This window comes from Pungitius pungitius, chromosome 3 (genome assembly GCF_949316345.1).
Source record: "Pungitius pungitius chromosome 3, fPunPun2.1, whole genome shotgun sequence".
NCBI classification, from domain to species: domain Eukaryota; kingdom Metazoa; phylum Chordata; class Actinopteri; order Perciformes; family Gasterosteidae; genus Pungitius; species Pungitius pungitius.
In genome coordinates, this window is record NC_084902.1 from 26424060 (window position 1) to 26447597 (window position 23538).

Below are 23538 nucleotides of genomic sequence, written 5' to 3' on the forward strand. Positions count from 1 at the left end.
ATTATGTTGCACCGGAAAACGGATACACCCAAATGAACAAGGCAACACAGAATTTTTGTTTAATTGAAAGTAATAGATATGGGTTTTTTTAAAGTTCTCTGTAATTTGGCATGCCACAATCCGGTGTCTGAACTTTTTAAGCAATGGCTGAGAAAGGTGCGTCATGTTCGATCGATCACGGTTGAACTGCAAACCAGCTACAGACGGCTTCAAGCTGATCTAAAGAAATGGGAAGCACCTGAAGTTGCGTTAGTCATTAAGGGGGATTCAGCGTAGAATATATATTTCTATTCAGTCTTTTTCTGATGTGCATTTGAATATAATAATATAATATATTTTGAATAATATATATTTTAATCTAAAACATTTTAATCAAATTTAAACGCATCGTATCTGCGCTGCTCCCACATTCAACGTACCGTTGTATAATTTAATTAACTTTAAAGTTAATTAATTAAAGTCACACTTTGAATATAACCACTGACATACCACAATTTTAAGAGTAAGAACCCGAAAGAGTTTTCTCAGAATGAACAATACTGACTGTTGGTTATGTTTGTACCTGTAGCAAACTTGAGAGCAACGCTAACAATGTAGCTAATGAGCTAACGTTAACGCGGGTCTCTTTAGCCTAGCGCTAACTATTAGCTGAATTTCACCAAATTATGCTAGCGTTAACTTAGGACAGAGTTTTATTGAACAATGGAACTTCAGAACTTACTTAACCTTTCGAGAATTGCTTGAATTAGTTGTTCAGATAAAGCAGCCACAGTCCATCTATTTTTCGCACCAGAAGCATTTATGTTTAATGCCGCACACCTGCGGTTCTCGTTGATGAGCGGAAGGACCCCGACCTCAAACAGTCCCGTTGCCATGGAGGCTGTCGGGCTTTGAATGGGCGGGACTAACATCGGGCGACAACGATTCGTTGTCTGCAACCGTCAGACTGCGTCTACCACCCGGAATAATAACGGAAGCAAGCCGCCCCACCTTCAAAATAAAAGCATAGCCTACAAGTTTTTTGGTTTGGTTGTTTTTACCTTGAATCAATTCTGTAAATACATCTCGTACTTATATTGATTTACTAATTGTTATAGAGTAGCATATGTATGTACTAATGCTCTGCTACTACACATATATTCTATTTACAGGCACTACAAATAGATATATAACATATACAGACGTTATTTTGAAAGTTACGGCTGGAAGTTTTATCATAACTATCTTGATAGGCGCTTCCCAGATCTTTCCTTGGAATACCTTGCATAATTAACGTCACTCTTGAGCGGGCCAATGTTTGATTTTCAGACCTCATATATCTGCTGCATGGCAGGATGCTCGCGTTTCATTCTAATCAGATATGCGGTTTGGATGTAGCTGCCAGTGTCGATGGATATAGGAACCATGAAAAAAGTTGCACTCATAGGAGTGCTTTTGTTGCCCAAGGTGAGATAAATACCGTCATGTTTATTTTGATCTATTTACCTAATATATATCTATATATATTGTCTGCTCATCTACAGGCAAAATCGTCGTCAGGGTGTCATCCTCATATTAATCTTGTGAAAGAGGAGGAAAAGTGCATCGCAGATCTGCTACTTTATAAGTCTGAAAGAGCAACCGGTGAGTTTGTTTCTAAATTGTATATTTTGCACCTATTTTGTTGACGTATACTAATAAATAAATACATGTAATAAATTAAGATTACCACTTTCCTTTGGAATAGAAAATCTCTTGAATTAAGATTTTTGAACCTTACAGAAAGTGTATGCAAGGTTTTAGTGACACCTAGTGGTCACATAACACAATAAATCCAAATACCAAAACCTTGTATTAGGCAAAATGCATTTCATACGGAAGGATCGGGATGAATGTCCCGATGTGGTGGTCTTGGGGTGCATCTAAAAACATCAGTTTAGTACATTTGTATTGAATCCCAGCAAATGCAATACATGGAGAAAAAAATAACAAAAGGTGTTCTTTATGTTCCACCCATGAAGAAAACAACATCAGCGTACTCTGTAAGGGCATGTGGGATGACCTGAACTGCTGGCCGGCTGCCTCTCTCGGGCAAACCGTTGCTCAGCCGTGTCCGGAGTTCTTCAACTCGGCCGGTGAGATACCACACGTGCACGCACAACCACGCAGACCGGTTTTTACACGTGCAATAAAACTTCGCGTTCGTCAGCGCAAATCTAACGTTACGTGCCATCTCTCCCACGAAGCTCCAATAACAACCCGGAAGACTTGCTATGTTTGCAGGTACGGTGCAACGCAACTGCACTGCCAGTGGCTGGACCGACCCGCTCGTCCCACACGAGGACGCGTGCGGCTACACGTTCAACGAGACGCTGCACTTTCTTGGAGAGGTTGGTGGTGTCCAGCGCGCAGTTAATTGAATAAAAAAGCAACCCCCTTTTTAAAGAGAAAATCACTTACACTAGAAGGTCCAAGTGTCTAATCTGCTATGGGAAAAAGGTTGACAGTTTAATAGTATTAAAAAAACATGTAATGGCGTTGTAATTATCCAAATAACCACGGGTAGGCCATGTAGTTATAGTCTACACGTACGATGCATTGAGCATTGGGCCCCTGTTTGATGTTACACTGCAGCTACAACTATGTAGAACTTTGTGTAACTTTTTTTATAGCACAACATTTCTTGTCTCTTTGTCCAGTCCCCAGACGCCCACACGTACTTCTCCTACGTGAAGACCATGTACACGGCCGGCTACGCGCTCTCCCTCATCTCGCTCTCCATCGCCGTCACCATATTCTGCATGTTTAGGTGGGGGTCTGCTTTCTCTTTACTCCCCCCCCTCCATCCCTAACAACTGTTAACGTTTCTCCAGAAAGCTCCACTGCACCAGGAACCACATCCACATCCAGCTGTTCGTCTCCTTCATGCTGAGGGCCATCTTCATCTTCGTCCGCGACTCTCTGCTGTTCACCGACGAGGAGCTCTACCACTGCGACCACTACCCGGTGTGGACAGGGTGCGCGCCGTCTTTCCTTGTCGCGCCCGCGCTACTCGAACACGTGGCTAACGCGCGCGTCTCCCGATTGCGCGCAGGTGGCGTGCAAGGCGGCGCTCCTGTTCTCCAACTACTCCATCCTGGCGAACTACAGCTGGCTGCTGGCGGAGGGACACTTCCTCTTCACCCTGGTGAGCCGCTCCTTCTTCTCCCTGAGGAAACACCTGGCCTGGTACATCGTCCTGAGCTGGGGTAGGGAGACGCGGTGACGGAAATAAAGCGCGCCTCTCTCAGACTGCCGTCGATTTACCCGAGATGTATTTCCATGCCAACAGGCCTACCTCTGACTGTTATTGTCTCCTGGGGATGTGCCAAGTATTTTTATGAAGACGAAGGGTAAGGGGACGTCGGCAGAGGCGAGATTCTGTTATTGGATTAAGTGTGGGATGTTTAAAAACAGTCTTATTTTCATTGCCATAGTTGTTGGGAAACCAGGACCCATGAATGGATTTGGTGGATTCTTCGAGTACCGGTCCTTCTGACTATTTCCGTAAAGAAATCTGTTTTTTCTTTTGAAGCATTAACAAGTTATTTGACATATTGAAAACATACACACACATTACATCTCAGGTTTGTCATTTAGCTCTTAGCCAGAAAGCAAAATTCCCTTAAAACGCCTCAACTATATGCACGACAAAATGAGAATAGGAACAACAATAGTGTTTTAATCATTTCAGATGAATCTCTTCTTTTTCTTGGGAATTTTGAGGATACTAGTGAGCAAACTGCAAATGCCAGATGCACAGAGGAATGAATTCTGCCAGTATAAGTGAGTAGAGACCCAAAATTTCACTTTGAAGGAAAAACTGCACCCATGTCAGGCTACCATTACAGTAAAAAAATGTATGCGTTTTCAATGTAATTAGTGTTAAACAAATCATTAAGTAAATGAAGGGTTATGTATTTCACCAATGAAATGCATTGAAACATTAACGGATGGTAAAGAGACCTATTTGCTAATCCCAGTAAAACATGAATGCAAATACGAGGACACTACACCTGTAAAGGTGTACTATTTATTGCTAAAAGCACGTTCCCCGTCCCCAGGACGCTGATCAAATCCACCTTCTTCCTGGTGGCTCTGTTCGGTCTGCACTACATCCTGTTCGTCTTTCTGCCCGTGGAGGTCAGCAGCTCAGTCTTTAAGATATGGACGTTCGCCGAGCTCGCCCTGTCGTCCACACAGGTACGTTGGAGAGACCTGAGAATGACAAAAACAGCCCCACACTCCCTGACCCCCCCCCTCCCTCCCTCTCATCCCACATCGCTGTAGGGTTTCGTGGTGGCCGTGCTCTACTGCTTCATGAACGGAGAGGTGAGAACCGGTCTAAAAAAACAACAAGATAACAAGTGCGGGATTGAATGCAAAGAGCACCTCCCCCACCCCCTCTCCGCCCCGCCCCCAGGTGCAGCAGGAGTTCCAGAGGAGGTGGCGGAGGTGGCGGCTGACCCGGCACCTGCCCAGCCGGCGCCGGGGGCGGCAACAACACGGCTCCATCAGCCACAGCGGGTCGCCCCTCACGCAGGTGTCCCTGCTGCCCTGCTCCACGGGCGGCCCGGCCGCCAGCGGACTCCCCGTGGACACGCTGGAGGTGTGACTCTAGCCGGAGGAGGGGGGGGGGGGGGGGGACTCGTTTGTGCTCTGGCTTTTAATGTGTTTTGATGTGTTTCAATAATGTGTTTCTATTGTTTGTATTTGCAAAGGATATTTGGCCCAGAGAAAAATTCAGGCAAGAGGCCCAAGGACAAAATTACTATGTATAGGGTGTCTACAGGTTCTCTTTATTTAAACAGTTTATACATGTAAACGTACATTGTATTTGAACTAAAGCATTAGTCAGACATTTTAGGAGACGCACAGTTTCACGTTCTTGCTGATAGTTAGAAGAGAAGATTACCATCACTCTTGAAGCTCCCTATGGAGCCAGAGGACGATCAGCTTAGCGTGAGCGGCTTTTTGTCCTGCTGTCACCAAGGAAGCAAATGGGCGTTATTTCCTAAAATGTTGCTATTCCTTTACAAGCTTTTTGGTTTTACCCAACTTAGAGTAGCAGAAGGTACTCCAGACTGCTTTCACGCATTTTAACTGTCTTACACAGTAATAAAGTATCAAAGAGGGCAGCAGCTACACCGTCTTGGTGCATCCATATTTCTCCTTCAGTTCCTCCACCAGTTTAATATAGGCGACCATTGCTTCTTCTTTGGACAGACCTGACGGTAAACAAGGATCAGTTCATCCATGTAAAAGGAACAATGTACATCATCACTTTCATGTAGCTGCTCTTTTTCTTTGCTTTAAAAGTTGTATAAATCAGACCTTTCTTTCCATTCCACGCGTCCCATTTTCCTCGTCCTGCGACGTCAAACACCCCCGGACGGTCTGTGGATGTGAAAGCAAATAAACCCTAAATAGCTGAAATAAAATGTATTTTAATGAACTACACAAAAGGTTACTTTTACATTCTATAAAACCAATCTCTAATATGCATATAAAGGATTGGGCATTTGACCATTACAGGCTTTGACAACATTTAACCATGAACATTGGGTTAAAAAGGTTAAATTGACCATTTGAATAAATGACCAGATTGGTGTTAGGAACTCGGGTGTGATATTTAAAATATATATATATATAAATAGAATATGTACTACTGCAGCATGTGTATTACATTATGTAAAATATATTACTGTGGTATTATACGGTTGCCATTGAGATGTTATTACTGTCTTAAAGTTTAAATATTGGTCACTGGAATTGAATGCAGCAGAAGTTGCACAACATGGAAAGACACACACACACAAGTCAGCATTACTTCCTTTTGTGGGCACAAATCTTTAAATCAATGTATCGGTGCTAGCATTGTTCACAGAAAAACACACAACTGGTTGGACCTCTTTTCTTTCTCACCCCACCCTGCTGGGACTCGTCCAGTGGGTAGAAACTGGATGACTGGGCGGAGGAGTCTCTCCTTTGGGTTTCAATGAATGTGGATTTTAACAACATTAGAAATAAATAAATTTTAAAAAGGCCGCACTCACCTATGTTAACATCGCCCACCGTGGCCTGCTTATACAGAGTGTACACATCTGCCAGTACTCCGTACCCGGGTCTCTGGTCCAGGAGCTTCACCTCCTCTACCGCTCTTTGAAAGGATTCCTTGTGGGACAACACACACACACACACACACACACGCACACGGTGACACAGAGAACAGCCGGCGAACGGTTCCTTTCTTAAACCAGACTTCTGGCTTTAGTTCTAGTTAAATAATCTCTTATCTCATTACATCTGGGTCACACATGTAGCTAAGCGGAGCGATTCCCTGCTCTGTAACAACCGCCGTGGGAATCAGTAAAGAAGAAAAAAAGCCAGCTCCCTTGTACCAGTAACTCTCTAACGTTACAGGGAAGGCTCAGAACAAGAAGAGTACTTACATTCATGACTGCGGTGACAGACTGACACGCCTCGCCGGCAAGCTTCTCCGTCAGTGCTCGTCCAACCGGCCTGACGTTCTTGAAGGTGTAGTAAAGTGGGCGGTGGCTTATTAGGGCCACACCATCATGACAGATAGCAGGAGGCCCACCGCTGTAGTTTTACAATGCTGTTATAGATGACTTCATTTTAAAGAGGTGACCCACGAGAAATTTGAAGGCACTTGTGAAGGCATGGCTTGTACTCCATAATAGAGAATATAATTATATATTTGAGAAGATAAAGGTTGTGTGATACGATTTCCAGCCAGAAGATGGCAGCGTCTACACGTGATCTGATGTTGCACCCTTTGGTCAGGTGTGACCAGACAAACCTTTTATTCCTATAATCTTTAAGCAAAGAAGGGGTTACATTTCAGCCTTTGACACAGATGAGACCTTCTCATAAAGAACAAATACATCTACTTGATTTAAACTTATACTTGGGGAAAAAAAAATGTTGTAGAAAGAATCTTTTATTCTATCTTCTAGAAATTTCCATTTTATTTTTTACATTCATTTTAGAGTACTGTACACTACGCAGGCATTTTGATTCCGATTGTACTTATCACGTAACAGAGAATGACCTTTGGCAAGAAAACAAAACTCAGAATACCAACATAGAAAATAAGGAAACAAAAAAGGCTGAACCCAGCATAGCCTTTCACGCTCATATTATAACAGTCAGAACAAAAGAGTTGTTGATCAGTTTAGCACAACACCGAATGGTAACCATGTTTAAAAAAATAAAACTAACAACTTAGAGTGCGGCAGCTCGACAGGTTGGGTCTCCAGGTAGCACACAGGAGTTTAGTAACAACACCTGAGTGAGCGCACCAATGATTCGAAATGAACCGACTGGCTGATAAATATTTCAGATTCAAATATGAACTTATGCAAAACTGTTGTGCTGCTTCAGCAGGTTCTCTCCCGGCTGCATGGATGAAACCAGAAGGTAACGCTGTTCTCACTAGTTAACAATAGATCAAATACTCGTTAGCGACGATGCATGGTGCAGTAAAGTGTGACCACGGCTCTATTGGTCAAATATCTCTAAGGAACTACCCGCTAATCTTTTGAAAAGACGTCTCTGAAATTCCCCAAAAGTCCTCAGAGAGGAGCCTTCAGTACATCCCAACAGTGTATAAATCCTTCACCTCCAGTGCGACCTGCGGCTTTCAGTCACGAGCGCCGACCCCCGGGCGGTTTCCGTCACACGTTACTGAACTCCTCCAGCCCGTTGCGCCGGCATTCCTCCTGCGGGGCGCAGCGGACGTGGCGGCTCTTCTCCCAGCCGCGGCGGATCATCCCGAGCCGACGGGCCACGCAGGGCACGAGGAGGGCCAGGCGGCCCAGCAGGACCGCCATGGGGACAATCAGGACCAGCATGAAGGTGGGAGGCAGGAGGAAGCGGTACTGGGCCGGGTCAAAGGCGCGGTCCCAGCCGTAGAGCAGCGTGTGGAGGGTGGCCATGGCCAGGGCGCAGTAACCCAGCGTGGACTGCGGGGGGCGAAACGAGGGAAGAAAAAAACGTAACAATCATCCTGTCTTCCAAATACGACACACGGTTCAAATTTTAAAATCTATAATGTCAGGGATTTCCCCATGAAGTAGCGCCGCTTTAGCTCACAGTCCAGCTGATCCGACTGAATTAGCTCAGTGTGTTACAGAAGCCGAGGAAACCCACTGACCTGCCACTCATGACCTGATGAACCCCACCAGTGTGTTCGCTACAACGTACCCACAGGGCACACTAATAAAAAAAAATAAAAAAAAGGTTGAATTGGGCAGAGGCCAAGGGGTTAAAAATGGCCACGATTCTCGTCGTTCACACATTAACTGGCCACAACGGATAATTGCTTCCACTTGAAAGGAGAGACGACGCTTTGTTGCTGTGATTTGGAAACACGTCGAAGGGAACAGCTGCAACTTTAAAAAAAAAAGAAGCAAAAATAACCGCCGTGGGTTGATGGCAAAAAGACAAAAGCCTTCCCGCCGCCTTTTCTGGAGAACTGAAGGGAGGGTTGGAGGACAGTGGTGCTTGAATAATTGACTGCTCACGGCAAACATTTTGAGAGAAATCACAGGAAAGTGATGTAAACAAACAGACTGGAAAGCGCTGTTGGTCTTTTTGTGTGATTTTCCGCCCAAAACAGCAGGTCTGAGATTAGGGCATTTCTTGAAACCTAATCCACGGCACATTTTTGACATTTCTGTAAACTAAAACTGACAAACGTGATGATTTTACGCAATACAGTCACCACAGTTTGTCTTGTACACAATTAGGGAAAAAAAGGCGCCGGTCAAATGGACAACGTTCAGCCTTGGGGGGCGAGGGCTGATCCTCAGTGTGTCGTTGGTAGATCACGCACAAGCCTGATGCACAGAAACTACACAAAAACACACACGATTACACGGCTAATCTGACGGCCGACGGATTAGCCGCACGCAAAGATGAAAAGGGGAACACCGAGCAAATGGAAGGCCACGGCTGGAGGGAGGGGGGAGGGAGGGGGGGGCTAAGGAGCAGCGGAAAAAGGAGGAAGTGCATGAGTCACGACTCTCCTGATTGCCTTTGTCACAGTCCGAGTTTAACGGCAAATCTGGGGCAGCTGCAGGAGTGCAGAGGCAGGGTTTGCGTGTGCATCTGTCTACACATCAGCGTGACGCCCCGCGCCTGTATGATTGTGTGTCAAGTGTCACGGCTGGCAGTCTTTGGCCATCAGTCTGTATTAATCCAATCTGACTCTCATCCTGCTGCGTCCAAGAAGAATAGAGAGCCGGCCTCGGGGTGGTGTATATTCATAGGAAAAGCGTTACTCGGGGGGGAGATGATATTTGATTGTACTTCCCTGATTGTCTGTTTGTGGGTACCTGTATGAAGGTGAACTCCCTCCAGTTGAGCGTGTTGGCCACGGAGGGCAGCGAGGTGACGGCCAGCAGGGAGAGCAGAGCGAGGGCCATGATGCCCGCTGAGACGTACAGCTCCATCCGCCACACCTCCTCCTCCACCCACACGGCCCCCTCCTTCACCTGGACATCACACAATGAAAAAGAGGCGTCCTCGTAGTGTCCAGCGTGGCGCATTTGGCGTACGCAGTGTGTGTGTCTTCCCCTCACCTCTCTGGCAGCGATGAGCAGCCGGAAGCGGGCGGACTTCCTCATGGGGAGACACAGGCTGTAGACGGCGTGCAGCGCCGCACACCAGAAGCTGCACAGCCCCATCTGCTTCCTGCTGGTCAGCCAGCGGTCCAGCCAGCCGGGGAAGCGGTTGTACTTGGTGCCCCACCACAGCTGGAGGAGAGCGGCGCACACACCGGGCACGTAGACCAGCGACAGCATCACCAGGGCCACGGCGGGGAGCGTGACGTTCACCGTCTCGATGGGCATTTTGTAGAAGACGTTCTTCCCCGCCGTGACGTAGGGCTGCAGCACGTCGCGGAGGAAGTTGTACGCGTAGAAGAAGGCAAAGAGGGACAGGGTGCAGACGACGGGGATGAGCCAGGAGGGGAAGAGATAGAGGGGGAGGTTCTCGATCTCCAGGGAGGAGGCGAGGAGGCCCAGGTCGACGGGGACGAAGCCCAGTCTGCGACAGAGCTGCATCACACGGCTCTTGGCTCGGCTGTCGTCGCCGCACAGGAAAATCTGGAGCGCGGAGACGACGTTGGGTTCAAATCTTTTCTTTTTTCTTTCTGAATCAACAACACAAGGGGCAGCTTGTGTATCCTACCTGCCTGCTGCCATCCCGAGGTCCCATCTGGAGCGTCCAAGCCGATACGGTGTTGAACCCTTTAACCACAAAACTCTCTGGGAACAACTCTGCAAGCTGCTCGGCATTCGAGGGCGTGTCTCGGCTGATTTTCGAACCGTTGCTGACGTCCACCAGCGTCTTTCCGGCTAGCGTCGGCCTCAGTTCCACCAGCGTGGAGTGGTGCTCGGGGAACACGGCGACAAAGACCACGTCTGCCCTGCTGGTTGCCTCCATCTGCGACGTCACCTGGAGGACAAAGGCAGAAGTGGTTACACGCCACATACATTCAAAGTACAAAAAAAAAAAATAGTACCATGTGATCAACTAAATAAGTAGCACAATTCATTTTTGGCAAGTTCTGTGCATTGTAACATGGATCCTTATTGGAAAACGTATACCTTGTACAGTGTAAAGCAACATGGTGTAGTATGGCAAGTTACAGCATGGTAAAGTATAGTACACTATAGTATGATAGTCTAATACAATATTACATATTGTATTATGGTATAGTACGGTATGCCATAGTGTGGTACACTATACTACAGTGTACAGTACATACAGTATGTTAGATAATGGTGCGCTATGGCATGATATAGTACATTATTCTATGGTATGGTGCAGCACGTATGATACATCTTTTTCTTCTGCCTCAGGCCGAGTACCAAGTTAATATTCTGCTGGCTCAGGATTCATATCAGCAAACAAACATGAGTGACATGTCTTTTGTTCAACGACACTGGTGTTCAAAAAACCTTTAGGCTGGGACGAAGAATTTCCGGAGTCAAAATAAAGTGGATTTAATAAGCGATAGATGTGGTGATAAAGAGGCTTCCTGGGCGTTCACAATACACAGTTAACTACTGTGTGTGCTTCTGCTCAAGAACCCAGAACAAACAAATCCATCAGGTTATGTGCATTTTCCATCATACGGCGTCATCCCTTATTGGTTAAAACATGCTGGTGTCTAATTTAAGTTTATTAAACTGGGACAAAGTTGGCTCCGGGTTGGTTTAAAGATATTGCAAAGGCGTATTCCACGCCATCGGCGCTTGGCGCCATCGCTCCGTCCACCTGCTACAAAAACAGCGCTGCCTGACCTTGGAGCTTGTCTCCACATTCCTGCGGGGGACTCTTTGTTTCTTTCAACGGGACACCTTCAAGTTTCTTAAAAACATACGATGCCAGATCTACAGTCTTATCTCGTGGCCTTTAAATTTAAGGCTAAATATGTTTTTTGTATACGTTACTGATACACAAGGCAGTTATTCTTTGTTGTTTCCTACACTTAAGACACTCTTTACAAGCACGCTAAAAGAAAAAGAAAGGAATAACTAACACACACTTTAATTCCTATCTATTTAGGATAATAACAGTTATCATGCCTCATGGGTAAATACAGAGTAAATACATCATTATCACCATTGCGAAAGGAACCAAAACACCAATTAGGTGGCGAGTGTGAATGTGAGTGTCACCTCGGCCTCTTTGGGGAACAGAGCCTCGGAGAACTTGGCGTTTCGACTCCCCACCACCACTTGGTAGCCGGAGGCCACCAGCCTTCTGGCCAGCGAGCGGGAGAAGTCGCCCGTGCCCAGGATACCGATGACTGGGGCGCCAAGTTCAGACGTAGGGGCCTCTGGACGCCTGGAGCCGCCATCCTCACCTCTGCTCCGGATTAAAGGCCGTGCCATCTCATCGGGCATCATGCACCGGTGAATCTGCAGAGAGGGGACACGGACTGTGTGGCTTATTCATTTAGACCCGTACTAAAGACTATAGAGAAGGATAATAAAAAGGCAAGAGCCCTTAGAATCAGGCTTTAGGATAATTACTTGTTATTGACACACATCCTCTGACAGCGAGATCTAGACCTCGGATACTGGCTTTTTTTTACATAATAACATACAGTTCTATTGGTCTGCTTTAGGTACCTTTGTCCCTCAACTCCCTTGTCCTAAATACATATACACACGTAAATGTGTCTAATGATCAAATAAAAGGATTCTTCATATTATGACGACAGTAACTATGTTAGGGGCCATACTATAAAAATAGTAACACATACCATTTAACAAACAAGCTTGCGAATCATACAAAACTAATTAGTCGTAAACAAACCAACGGTAATTAGCCTGTATTAATACTGGAAATCATAACCAGTGCTGCTTTTCTAAATCATCCTTTCATGGGCAGAATTTAGCAGCCAACCATGCATTTCTAGAAGCAGTGTCAGGTGACGTCGTAAGCTTTATTAAAACCCTCGAGCCATTGAACGCTCAATAGCAACAAATCCACGCTCATATTCTCCTCCGGGCAGAAACGCGAGTGACGCCACCTAGCTTGTTGTCCTTGACCGAACTCGTGGAAAGTTCCCCTCCTTAAAAAAACAAAAACAGCACGACACAAGCAAACAAACTCGAACATTTGGATAAAAAGGACAGCTTACTTCACTCAATCAAGCCTCCTTTAGTACTCACGCGGTGGTATTTCTGAACTAACGTTACTCTCAGAGACTTGTCCGCCTCGGTCCCTCGCGCTGTGAACTTTTCTTCCTGATAACGTGACGCGGGAGGCGAAGCCACGCCCCTTCTGGGCCACGCCTCCACCTGCGTGCAAGAGATAAAGAGAAAGGGAAAGATGATCCAGTTGTATAACTGACTTTTGACATTACACCGAGAACAACAAAAACTGTGGCTTTACATACAATAAAACGTCTAAATAAATGAAAACAATGTGTACTGGTTTGTAAAATAATTTTTCTTCATTACTGACATTTCCATCACAGTTTACCCTATTTGCAAAATTGTGTTTATTGATAATACACGTATGCCAGTATGCAAACACGCTAAACTAAACGGCAGAATAAACATTTAGCTGGTAAACGCTGTGTTTACGTGTGATCAGTGTGAGGAGGTCAGCGTTTTGCTCCAATACCCCGGAAATATGCTCTTGGTCTTCTTTTTGCTACAGCAATGGTCTGGTTCTCTGTTTCACAAATTATATTCTGTTGAACAAAAATGATAAGAAGTCAAATGTAATTTTTTTTTAATGTCTCAGACAGGGACCTTAAATAGCAGTTTCTCACTGGACTCCATCTGCTGCTGTCGGTATGTTTGATAAACAGGCCGTGAGATTGGAACCAAAAAAGAAAGCAGAAGCGTTAAAAAGATGTCCGGCCGCGGGCAACGTGCTGTCAACATGACTTCATCAAGTCTGCCTTTGCCACTTGCAAAAGGTTGAACCCCTCCGGCTCACAGCACTGCATCAGTGTCACCACACACAACCCCCCCCCCACACACACACACACAGACACACTGTGCCAGCATACCACCCTCTCTTTCACTCTCTCTAGGCCATGGCCTCGTGTCTGTTTACACCGCTTAAAGGAGCTGTGTTTTACATTCTGAACATTAATAGAGCAGCAAACAAATATTTCCCATGCAAAGATATTTATAGCCATGTCAGAAAAGAGAAGAGAATGAAGTCGCTCTCCCACCGTGTGTCGTTACGCGACCGCTGCGTCCTTTGTTGACGTAACCGAGCGGCGCGGCCACCCTCAAGTTCCTCTCGAGCGGCGGCCATGTTTGGGGCGTGCCACTGCGACATATAGAGAGCCAGAGTAACGTTAAATGAGTCCAATTTAGGAACGTGATAGAAGCGCCAGCTGCGTCGGCGCTCTTCCAACACGCATGTAAATGACTGTACTCCTATTTTATTTGTGTGGTCAGCACTTCCGCCGTAGTTTGAAATGATAGCGCTGTTTGCTCTGTTAACTGCTCGCCGCATGTACCAAAGACCCTGAAAGGCAACAGAAATGCTCCCAATGTGGATGGTCACAATCCTCAGCACACATATCTAATATGTTAATTTTTCATTCGTGGGTATCGATTACTGACGTCTCTCGGTGTGATAACCCATTCATCTCACAAGTCAAATCAATTGAAGTCATTCTGATTCTGGGGGGACAAATTCCCTACTCGAGACAAGCCTGGTGATCTGGTTTGCAGCACATAGCAGGGCCTCTTAAAGTTTCCTCAATGCTGTTTTCAGGTTCATAGTCTATTATTATCACCACGGCGATCACACAGTCAGATGGGAAGTATTGTGTCAGAGGAGCAAAGGCACGGTCGTAGGCGGTTAGCCTGAGGTGGACAGGTAGAGCCATGCGAGCGTCGGACAGAGCTTCACTGTCAAAGCCTTACATGGGGGAAGACATTTCTTCCTGTGCTTTCGAGGGCAGCGGCCCGCTCAGTTCCTTTCGTCAGGGATTAGGGACACGTGTGTAGACAGGAGCTGATGTTGCAGGTTCTCACCGCTGTGGCTCAGTTAAAAGTTTCCCACGGCGAAGAAATCACAGGACAGGAATCCCACATGCAGATTCGCGTCGTTCCCCTGGTCACCTCAAGCAAAGGTAGGTTCATGAGAGTGAGACAAGGTAACGACAAAAAACGAAGGAGGGTTACAGTTCCCTCGTCGCTCCGATCAGATCGGATGTTTTCATCTGCTGGCCCTTTCTTCTCTTTGGTGGAGACACAATCATACAGACATTATTATCCTAAAGCCTGTAGGAGAAAACAATGTCCAAAAAAGTGTCAAAACAGGGTTTTATTTCATTTTGAATTTGAGACGTTTATGTGTTATGTAATATTTTACACAATTCTATTGTGGTATCACTGCCAGCAAGCCTAAAGTAACAGTTCAGTGTGCTAACCTCGAGCAAAGGTCACTCTGGGGAGCGCGCATGCCTCACTGACATTTTTTTTTTTGCAGATGATCATAGTCATCTGCGGCGGATGAAAATTCTAAATGAATTCCCAGCTACGTCGGGGCTGTCCTCACTTTGAACACCCCGCGCGATGTTCACCTTCAAACACGGCCCGAGACATGTTCAGTGCAGTCAAAGCTGAGCTGAGAACGGGTGGAAAATTGCTAAGAAGGTAGGGAGGGGTTGTATGTGTGTGTAGGGGGGCGGGGGGCTGGGGGGGGGGTTTGCAGTGTGACCGCGGGGCTTCGGCTAAGCCTCGTCTCCGGCCTCTGAAGATTTTTCAACATCGCCTTGAGCTCTAAAGCCTCGTGTGTGGATGTGGGGTCTGCTCTCCAATTCCAGGTGCTTGGTTCCCAACTGGCACTTTTGAAGTTTTTCAGGTCCTTCATGGGGTGGAGTGGGGTGTGGGGGCGATTGAGCAACGCGGGGGGGATCGGTGGCGCCCTCCCTTCAGCTGATGTGCTCGTGGTTAGAACAAGTGCACGGTGGCCTTGCAGGAAAGGGTAAAGAAGAAGAGGCTAATGAGGTGTTTAAGACACATCTGTATGCAACAGAGTAAGGATTTGCCTGTGCATAGGGCGAATTTTAATTTGCCGGGGGAATCAAAATGCAAGGCCCGTGGTTCTCCACCTTGCGAAACAAGACATCAAAAAAGCACCCCAGCAACCAGGGAGCTCGGAGCTGAAGTTGTGGACAGCAGCCAGACATCTCCACTACATTTTCTGTATAACTTATCGGCTACCCCCCCCCCAAGCCCCAAAACCCACCCATCCCCTCCGACTAAATGTGTGCATGTGTGAGTTTGTGAAGTGACCAATGCAGTTGGTCATTCGATGTTGTCACCACAGTGAACCTTCCCTTCAGCCATCGACTTTGAAAAGACCCCCGTGGAGGCAAACATTTGAATGTGTTTCATTTTGGTTATCATCACAGGATTAAACTTGTCTTTAACAATGTATTCCTTTGTTCAATTCATTGATGTTAAATATAAAAAATGACATTTTGTGAAATCCCTCTGTTGATTTATGGGGGAGAATTATAGATGAGATGTAATGGCTCGCCCAAAAAGATTAACAATATAAACACATTTTTCATCACTGACTTATGATAATTTGTGGATTGGTTCGACATAAATCCAAATCCTAATCTTGCAACTGAAGAATTTATGGATCCGTGGGCAGACGGGAATGAGTAAAAACATTTTATGGTAATGTTCGACCTTTAATGCTCCACTTATACATAAACCAGCTCATTGAGACTAAAACCTCAATCATTTGTCAGGCAGTATATTTTTGCAGTGATCAGTGATGCGTTCAAGTGTGATATTATCGAGCCGTTTTCTCCACATGTAAATATGAGTCTTCTTTGTTGTATATTTTTTTCCTGGAATTTTCAATAACAATTGCGCGGACTTTAAACTTTACGCACCAACTGTACCTCTGGTCAAGTCAGTCGAAAGAAAACGCACCACTTCCTGTCGCGCGTTAAAAAAATAAAATCTTTGTTGGGAATCTGTTTTATCTGCTTATATATTAATTACGTCTTCTAAAAATCATATTTTGCAGTCAGCCAAAAGTTAACTTTAAGTAAAACTGAAATATAACACACGGAATATACTCAAGTCAAGAGATAAATACGGAATTATTACTCATATGGAATTATGCAGCAGGGTCACTGTCACTGTCACAGCCTTGAATAATTATTAATGATGCACGGTTCATGTTGCAGTTGAGGTGCAGAATTATAACCGCTTCCTGCTGTCGGGCATCATCATGTTATCATAAACTGATCATTTGCCTGCTAATTATTACTGTCAAACACATGGAGGAGTATAAAGTACCTCCCTCTGTGATGTGGTGGATATGAAAGATAAAGAAAATTACGTAATACTTAAGTAGGCTACAAGTACCTCTAAAATTGTACTTGAGTATGTCTGACTGCCCATTCTAAATATGACCCTAGTCAATGTGCAGCCTCCCATCTCAATGTATGCTCATTAAAAATGAACTTCCGTTTTGCTTGTGACCCGCCCGCTTTGTGTCACTAACAGCAGCAGACGTGCGTCTGTTATAATTTACTCAGCTGAGGTCTTTTCTGCTCTATATTCATGAGCGCTACCCGTCCTGCCGTTTTAATTTGAAGGCCATCTCCCTTATCTTCCGGTCTCCTCCTCGCTCACTTGTGCCAGCTGGCCGCAGCTGCACCGCCGCTGTCCGCGCGCACCTCTCCATCCGGCCAGGACGCGCTCAACGCTCCCCGGTCACAGCCGCTGCCCAGGGGCTCGAAGCCGCCGATTGGAAGAGCCGGGCCGAGGCGACGCGCACTTCATCAACTTGTTCCACGTTTATTTTTGGCGTACAAAAAAAAGCACCCGCACCCCTCCTCCGTGTCCCCCGCATCATCCGCCAAAATTCCCCCCCAGGGTGGCTCCGCGGGTTTCAGGTTGTCCCGGAGGTGGTCGGTCTTCTTGGTGACCGCCGTCGCGATGGTTCTGCTGGCTCTGGCCGTCGCCGTCCCGCTGCTTCTGCTGCGCGCACCCCCCGAGACCTCCGCGCACTACTACGAGATGATGGGCACCTGTCGGATGGTCTGCGACCCGTACACCCCCAAACCGGGCGGCGCCAGCGCCGTAGAGGTGATCCAGAACGTCAACGGCGTCGCTCCGCAGCCGCCCATGGCGCAGGGGAGTCGCGGGGAGCCGGGGCGACCGGGCAAACCCGGATCCAGGGGCCCGCCGGGAGAGCCGGGACCCCCGGGTCCAAGGGGACCACCGGGGCTGCGCGGCGACGGCAGACTCGCCCTCCCCGCGGTGACTGGGTCGGCCGGTCCCGAGAACGGAGAGACGGAGGGCACGAACTCCTCCGCCAACGGATACCGGATCGCGTTTTACGTCGGCCTGAAGAACCCGCACGAGGGGTACGAGGTGCTGAAGTTCGACGACGTGATCACAAACTTGGGGAAACACTACGACGCGAGCACCGGGAAGTTCACCTGCCACATGTCCGGGATCTACTTCTTCACCTACCACGTGTTGATGCGCGGAGGGGACGGGACCAGCATGTGGGCCGACTTGTGCAAAAACGGACAGGTGAGAGGTCAGCTGATCGGAATGATGACGTATAGAAACACAACGTAGTTCGTTGCAGGGTCGTCAGAATTTATTTCTATAGCATATCATTTTATTTGTTTTCTCCTTAATTCCTCCATGTATATGCTTCATAAGTAACGGTTTCATGGTGATATTTGGAACATCATCAGTGGCCACTAAAGCTTAAATGCATCCACGCTTCTTCTCCAATGTAATTTGATGTTTTTTTTCTTAACCTCTACTTTACCCAGCATTCCCTTTCAATGTCTATTTTTAAAGCGGCACCACAGCTGTGTCTTTTGCCTCTCAGCCTCACGTGAACTTTGTAGTTCTCTCATCAACCAACCAAGTCCCATTCACCCTCCTCCTCTCCCCCCAGGTGCGAGCCAGCGCCATCGCCCAGGACGCCGACCAGAACTACGACTACGCCAGCAACAGCGCCGTGCTGCACCTGGACTCCGGGGACGAGGTCTACGTCAAGCTGGACGGCGGCAAGGCCCACGGCGGCAACAACAACAAGTACAGCACCTTCTCCGGCTTCATCCTGTACCCCGACTAGACGCGGAGCGAACCGAGAAACTGTTCACATCCAAACGCCCCAACATGTTTTGTCCCGGTTTGAAGACACACACACACACACGGCTCGTTGTCCGCATTCCGTTTGTTCCCTTCGTTTAGCGAGAGGCCCTTTTTTCGTTCCATCCGACCCGAGTATTCGACTCCTCTGCCGTCACCAGAGTACGTATCTCACTGCCGCAGACCCACGGCAAAACGCCCCAAACGCGCCCAGAGCCGAGGACGCGTCATTCTTAAGTTTCTTTGACACATTTAGAAAATACTGAAAGGGAGAAACTGAGCGTAGCCCCCGGAGCCGGCTGCGTATTAATGGCGCCGAGTATTTCAGGCTCGAATGGCAGCAGAGAGAAGGGCGGGAAAAATAACACAAAAATCAGGATGCCCGAAGCCAACGTCCGAGAGGGAGAGACCCTCCGCCGGCGAGCTTTAGGGACGTAAGGCCACAGCGGTATTTTAACACCAGGACATTCTATGTGTTCTTCTGCATGCTCACATTTCAAATTAGTTGATCTTGGCCCCACAGATCCGCACCACAGAGAAAATTGTTGTTTCCCGGTGGTCACAAGGGCGGAAGCCATTTAATTAAACAGTGAATCATTAGCGACTTAGCTAACAAGCTTGTCTTTTGAATGAAGGACCGGGACCTCCTCTTCGACCCCAGGGGACTATGACACAAAACTACTGTGGCTGTCGACCGCTAGCATGACCTCATGCGGCTAGCCTATTAGCTGTTAGCTTTCCAGCCCCGGTCGTTCACGACGTCGTCAATTTTCCACAACCAAATATAACGGTCTTCATATAAATAATTAAATAAAAATATGTGAATAATTGTCATTTTCTTTTTTTACTCATGTATTTATTATCCGCCCCGAAAGTAAGTGCATCGTCGGCATACATGGCAAAATGGAGCAACAGCTTAAACTGGAGCACTGTAGGCCTACAACCGGATGAGCCCGAGCAGTTAGAGAAGATGCGATCGGCCCGAAACGGTCCTACGAGGTCGGTGGGACGCGATCCAAAACGCGCCAGACGTGTCGTGTTTGGTGTTTCACTAAACAACCCAGTAACCACACGAATGGATGTCTCATCGCATCGATATCGAACCGGCTACAATTGAGTTGTCATGTATGCCAATAAATATTGTTTGACAAAACGTTGGCTTTGTGTGAACATGTCTGACCAAGTGAGTCCAAGTGTTTTGTGTTTGACTTAATGTCACAGTCATATATATATATATATATATTGTTCCAAATGTGTCGCATTGCACTGTAGCCTACAGTTTTGGTTCCAGGTGCCTCGCTGACTGTCCTTCGTTCGGCTGTAGCTGGCAGACGTTTGTGGTCAGTGAGCCTTGCTTAACGCGAATGCAACACATTCTTATTTTATCCAGTAAACGGTTTTGATCTTTGTGTTTGAGGTTTCTGGTCGCAACCGCAGTATGGATAAGAAGAATAATAGTTATGCACAATCCTATTTCCAAGTTCACACAAGGAGAGGTGTCTGACACTTTTAAAAAGGAACATTTCTGACATGCGCCTCTCAGCTATACTCAGTGCTTCTGTAGCTCCATTATTGAGAGACGATGGAGAGTCGCACAGTTAGCAAAAGGCCGTCTTTGGGAGTCCTCAGCATGAGGAAACATGAATAACAGGCGCCCCTTCAGATCGTTTTAGACATAAAAACCGGTGGCTGCCGGCTCTTCGGTTTCACTTCTGATTAAGTTCTATTAAGATTTGCAAAATGCTTTAACACACTCAAACATGGCTATAAGCCTTCACGATGATGATGTGGGTGTTTCTTTTCAATATTCATTTTTTCATCCCCCTCAGGAACACAATTAAACAGCTGTTTACACACCAGCCCTGTCAATTGGAAATGGGAATAATGGAAAACAAATATTAGCATGCCCGGCTAGATGGACCTCTATTAAGGTGTTGGCTTATTTTGATTTGCTCTTGTCTCCATTTTCCTCAGAGGGGACTGTGTTCTTCTAGAGCCGATGAAAACAAAAAGAGGTGGATAGCCCGCCATGCGTGAGCTTTGCGGATGGTTTGGCCGTCAGCATGACACAGATTCATTGAAATTACAGCCGGATGAAAAGTACTGAAAATTCTGGAAATGGTTATGGGTTTAGTATTCAAGATTTTTAGAATGCAAAATTATGCAAAAATAATCTTATTGTATAGCCAGGTCGGATCCCTTGGTCCAAAAAGAGAGAATCCGGGTGGGCTTTCACTTCGGCTGCATTGTGAGATGCTGCCGGTGACATATGTTGTTACATACGTGAACAAACAGCCGTGTTTGCATAAGCATGAGACGGGCAAGGTTTAAAGATGACCAAGACAGGACGTTTTTTTAGAGGATCGGGGGGTGGGGTGCGGCGATGACGTCACCATGCACAGGCCTCTCCAAGCGTTTAAAGATCACAGCTTGATGGTCTTGTACCGGCTCTCAGCCTCCTCTGCAGACACATTTGGGATGAAAAGTGAAGCTGCTGACACCAACTGAGACATCAACAGCAGTGCGTGTCCCCCGACTGCCAGACAGATGATCACACACACACACACAAACACACAAACACACACACACACACACACAGACGCACGCAGACATGGAGCACGATAGATGATCATCCATCCCCCGTGTCTGGGTGTCGCTGACTGACAGACGGAGTAGTGAATTTCTCTGATGGATGAGATAATCGGGACACAAGCACACACACACACACACACACACACACACACACACACTGTGTTTAGTGGAATGCAGCTTGACAGGCAGCCGAGCAACAGGCATCTTACCAGAGTACTTGTCACCAAGGCGTTTGTGATGTACACAGTTGTCCCTGTAAACTATGATTCTTCTTAATTGAAAACCCAGTGAGGAAAGCGTCCGCTTTAATGAAGCAGTTCCAGGAAAAAGCCTGATTGCCAATCGGATTCCCGCTGCACATACAGTCCGCCAATCATCGTGGGACATCCCTGAGGGCCTCTCCTTGTTCTTTCAATGTGCTGATTGTATCCCCGCCGCGACCAATCAGCGAGTAACGCTTGTGCCGGAGATGCAAATGCCACCAAAAGCGTGCACGAGCAACAAAAAAGGGCTGTGAAAGAGGGACGTCTGAAGGGACCTGGTGGGGAGGTGGGGCACCTAAAAACCTTATCTCCCTCTTTTGTTTGTGGCTCGCTCGCAAACCACACGGCTGGGATCTCCACTGGACAACAAAAGAAAGGAGGGAAAACAGGAGATGCAGCCCGCCAGATTAAACTGTATTTGCCCACTTGTGGAAGGGGTAAAGGTCACAGAGTCGGTAGATCGTTGAATTGTGTGCCTTTTGAGGCGGATTCAAATGAAAGTTTGCAACAGCGTCCCTCTGGTGAGGCGAATAGTGTTCTGACATTACATGGGACGAAAACCCAAAAGCTTCCCAGATCCTGTTGCCCAAATTTAAGACGGTTGAGATTTGAAAGGAATCTGATTAAGCCTCAAGGGGGAGTTAGAAGTACCTGCAATAACACAAATTGCACTAAATTCAAAATGTCCGATGTGTTTCATCTGGCAGTTAGATATCCATAAAACACGAGGAACAAAATGCATTCTCCTGAACATAAGACAATACACAGAAATCAAGGCGGAGTCACTCCTGAATATTTTGCTGCAATGGAATGAATTCCCAGTATCACCAAGGACTCATGTGCGGAATAATGACTCAGCCGAATGCTGACTCACTTCAACCGTCTGTCCGCACTTCGAAAATTACATCTCTTTTGGGGTTTAATCGGCCAAACGAGGGGCAACAGAAAGAAGAGAGCAAAAGGGAAGGACGCGGTAAACAGTGGGGGGGGGATGAAGAAGATGGAAGAGATAAAAAATATCCTCTTGTGTAAGTTGATGAAAGAAGACAAAAAAAAGACAAACGACCCCTCGAGGGTTTAAACTCGGGGTGAAGCTTATTTGGCGAATAATAGAATGCTTTTTCAAAGACGATGAGCTTCGGGGCTGATGAATACATCTCCCGTCAAATGCTGCACACTTCAGAGTCGCCATGATGCAGTGAATCGTCACATCTGCTGTGGCACTGAATGTCGCTGGCAAACGGTGGCCTTCATTTATTTAATGTTGTTGAAAGTCCTTTTCCACACAAAAGACAATATGTTGTTTTCTCTTCAAATATGAATATTTGTTGTGTTTTTTCACTTTATGACAATTTAACTAAATGTATTTGTATTCTTTGCTGCTAGTTAAGAAAACAACAAGACATACCAATATGTTTGTATACTGCTGCGGGCCTAACATGGCTATTGTGGCCAAATATGAAAGGAAAGGTGCGTCCCACAAACACAATGCAAAAATAATTGAATAATGTCATGATTCAAACTGATATAAAGCAGGAAATCATGATAGGAGCTGAACTTTGCACTCATTATTTGTGATTGTAATTCCTGGAAAGACCTCCACTTTAATGTGATGTCATAGGCATGGAGATGCATGACATCATGCATGCAAAACTTGTTGTATTTTTCGCATTACAGCTCAAAGTGTATACACACCAACTTTAATTTTATTGCTATACAAAAACAGTGTTGCATTTCTATAATATACTTGAAATTAATTGGGAAATACTTATTTGCGCCAATATATCTTTATTTAAACATGAATCTAAAGCCAGGAGATGGTTAATATGAGGTTAGTTTAGCATAAAGAATCCAAAGGGAATAGCTATCCTGGTTTTGTTTTTTACCACATTAAATATTTCCTTATACCCTCTTTTATCTAGTTTATTAAATTGGCATATGGCTAAGAGTGTGGTATCAATCTTCTCGTCCATCTATTAAATGACCAACAAGCCTAT

General features: G+C 46.3%; 5 protein-coding genes across 6 annotated transcripts in view; 2 read left to right on the plus strand and 3 right to left on the minus strand.

The window, feature by feature from the left end:
- Positions 1-890, minus strand: part of cfap221 (cilia and flagella associated protein 221) — a 57891-nt gene extending 57001 nt beyond the window's left edge. The window contains exon 1 of the mRNA XM_037467448.2: positions 722-890. The gene's annotated coding sequence lies outside the window, so the exon portion shown is untranslated. The remainder of the gene's footprint in view (positions 1-721) is intronic.
- Positions 891-1316: 426 nt separating this feature from the next.
- Positions 1317-4642, plus strand: sctr (secretin receptor). Its single transcript, XM_037466050.2, has 13 exons — positions 1317-1446; positions 1524-1623; positions 2001-2114; positions 2263-2369; positions 2679-2788; positions 2853-2985; positions 3074-3227; positions 3311-3371; positions 3456-3525; positions 3713-3804; positions 4083-4221; positions 4309-4350; positions 4442-4642. The coding sequence occupies exons 1-13, from the start codon at positions 1390-1392 to the stop codon at positions 4631-4633; spliced, it is 1371 nt and encodes a 456-aa protein (XP_037321947.2). The 5' UTR covers positions 1317-1389; the 3' UTR covers positions 4634-4642.
- A 156-nt stretch (positions 4643-4798) lies between these two features.
- On the minus strand, positions 4799-6544 carry LOC134127000 (acyl-CoA-binding protein-like). The gene is made up of 4 exons (XM_062561406.1): positions 6471-6544; positions 6075-6192; positions 5353-5415; positions 4799-5246 (listed from the first exon to the last, which is right to left on the minus strand). Exons 1-4 carry the CDS (start codon positions 6474-6476, stop codon positions 5161-5163), a joined length of 273 nt encoding a protein of 90 aa, XP_062417390.1. The 5' UTR covers positions 6477-6544; the 3' UTR covers positions 4799-5160.
- A 1171-nt stretch (positions 6545-7715) lies between these two features.
- steap3 (STEAP family member 3, metalloreductase) lies at positions 7716-12857 on the minus strand. Of its 2 annotated transcripts, none has more exons than XM_037470393.2 (6): positions 12735-12857; positions 11733-11975; positions 10237-10503; positions 9627-10151; positions 9381-9539; positions 7716-8006 (listed from the first exon to the last, which is right to left on the minus strand). In XM_037470393.2, the coding sequence occupies exons 2-6, from the start codon at positions 11961-11963 to the stop codon at positions 7719-7721; spliced, it is 1470 nt and encodes a 489-aa protein (XP_037326290.2). In that variant the 5' UTR covers positions 11964-11975; positions 12735-12857; the 3' UTR covers positions 7716-7718. The 2 variants fall into 2 exon arrangements, with proteins under 2 accessions (XP_037326290.2, XP_037326281.2); XM_037470384.2 differs by having other exon boundaries at positions 12704-12823.
- Positions 12858-17206: 4349 nt separating this feature from the next.
- Positions 17207-19813, plus strand: c1ql2 (complement component 1, q subcomponent-like 2). The gene is made up of 2 exons (XM_037478802.2): positions 17207-18110; positions 18490-19813. Exons 1-2 carry the CDS (start codon positions 17508-17510, stop codon positions 18667-18669), a joined length of 783 nt encoding a protein of 260 aa, XP_037334699.1. The 5' UTR covers positions 17207-17507; the 3' UTR covers positions 18670-19813.
- Positions 19814-23538: the final 3725 nt, after the last annotated feature.

Coding starts and splice junctions, on each gene's coding strand:
- LOC134127000 (XM_062561406.1), bottom strand. Junction 5,416..6,074: donor GGTGGGCGATGTTAACATAG/GTGAGTGCGGCC, acceptor TCACATCCACAG/ACCGTCCGGGGGTGTTTGAC. Junction 5,247..5,352: donor CGCGTGGAATGGAAAGAAAG/GTCTGATTTATA, acceptor GTTTACCGTCAG/GTCTGTCCAAAGAAGAAGCA.
- c1ql2 (XM_037478802.2), top strand. CDS start 17,508: ATGGTTCTGCTGGCTCTGGCCGTCGCCGTCCCGCTGCTTCTGCTGCGC. Junction 18,111..18,489: donor ACTTGTGCAAAAACGGACAG/GTGAGAGGTCAG, acceptor CTCTCCCCCCAG/GTGCGAGCCAGCGCCATCGC.
- sctr (XM_037466050.2), top strand. CDS start 1,390: ATGGATATAGGAACCATGAAAAAAGTTGCACTCATAGGAGTGCTTTTG. Junction 2,370..2,678: donor CGCTGCACTTTCTTGGAGAG/GTTGGTGGTGTC, acceptor CTCTTTGTCCAG/TCCCCAGACGCCCACACGTA. Junction 2,986..3,073: donor ACCACTGCGACCACTACCCG/GTGTGGACAGGG, acceptor GATTGCGCGCAG/GTGGCGTGCAAGGCGGCGCT.
- steap3 (XM_037470393.2), bottom strand. CDS start 11,963: ATGATGCCCGATGAGATGGCACGGCCTTTAATCCGGAGCAGAGGTGAG. Junction 9,540..9,626: donor TGCTCATCGCTGCCAGAGAG/GTGAGGGGAAGA, acceptor TGTGATGTCCAG/GTGAAGGAGGGGGCCGTGTG. Junction 8,007..9,380: donor GGGAGTTCACCTTCATACAG/GTACCCACAAAC, acceptor CGCCCCCCGCAG/TCCACGCTGGGTTACTGCGC.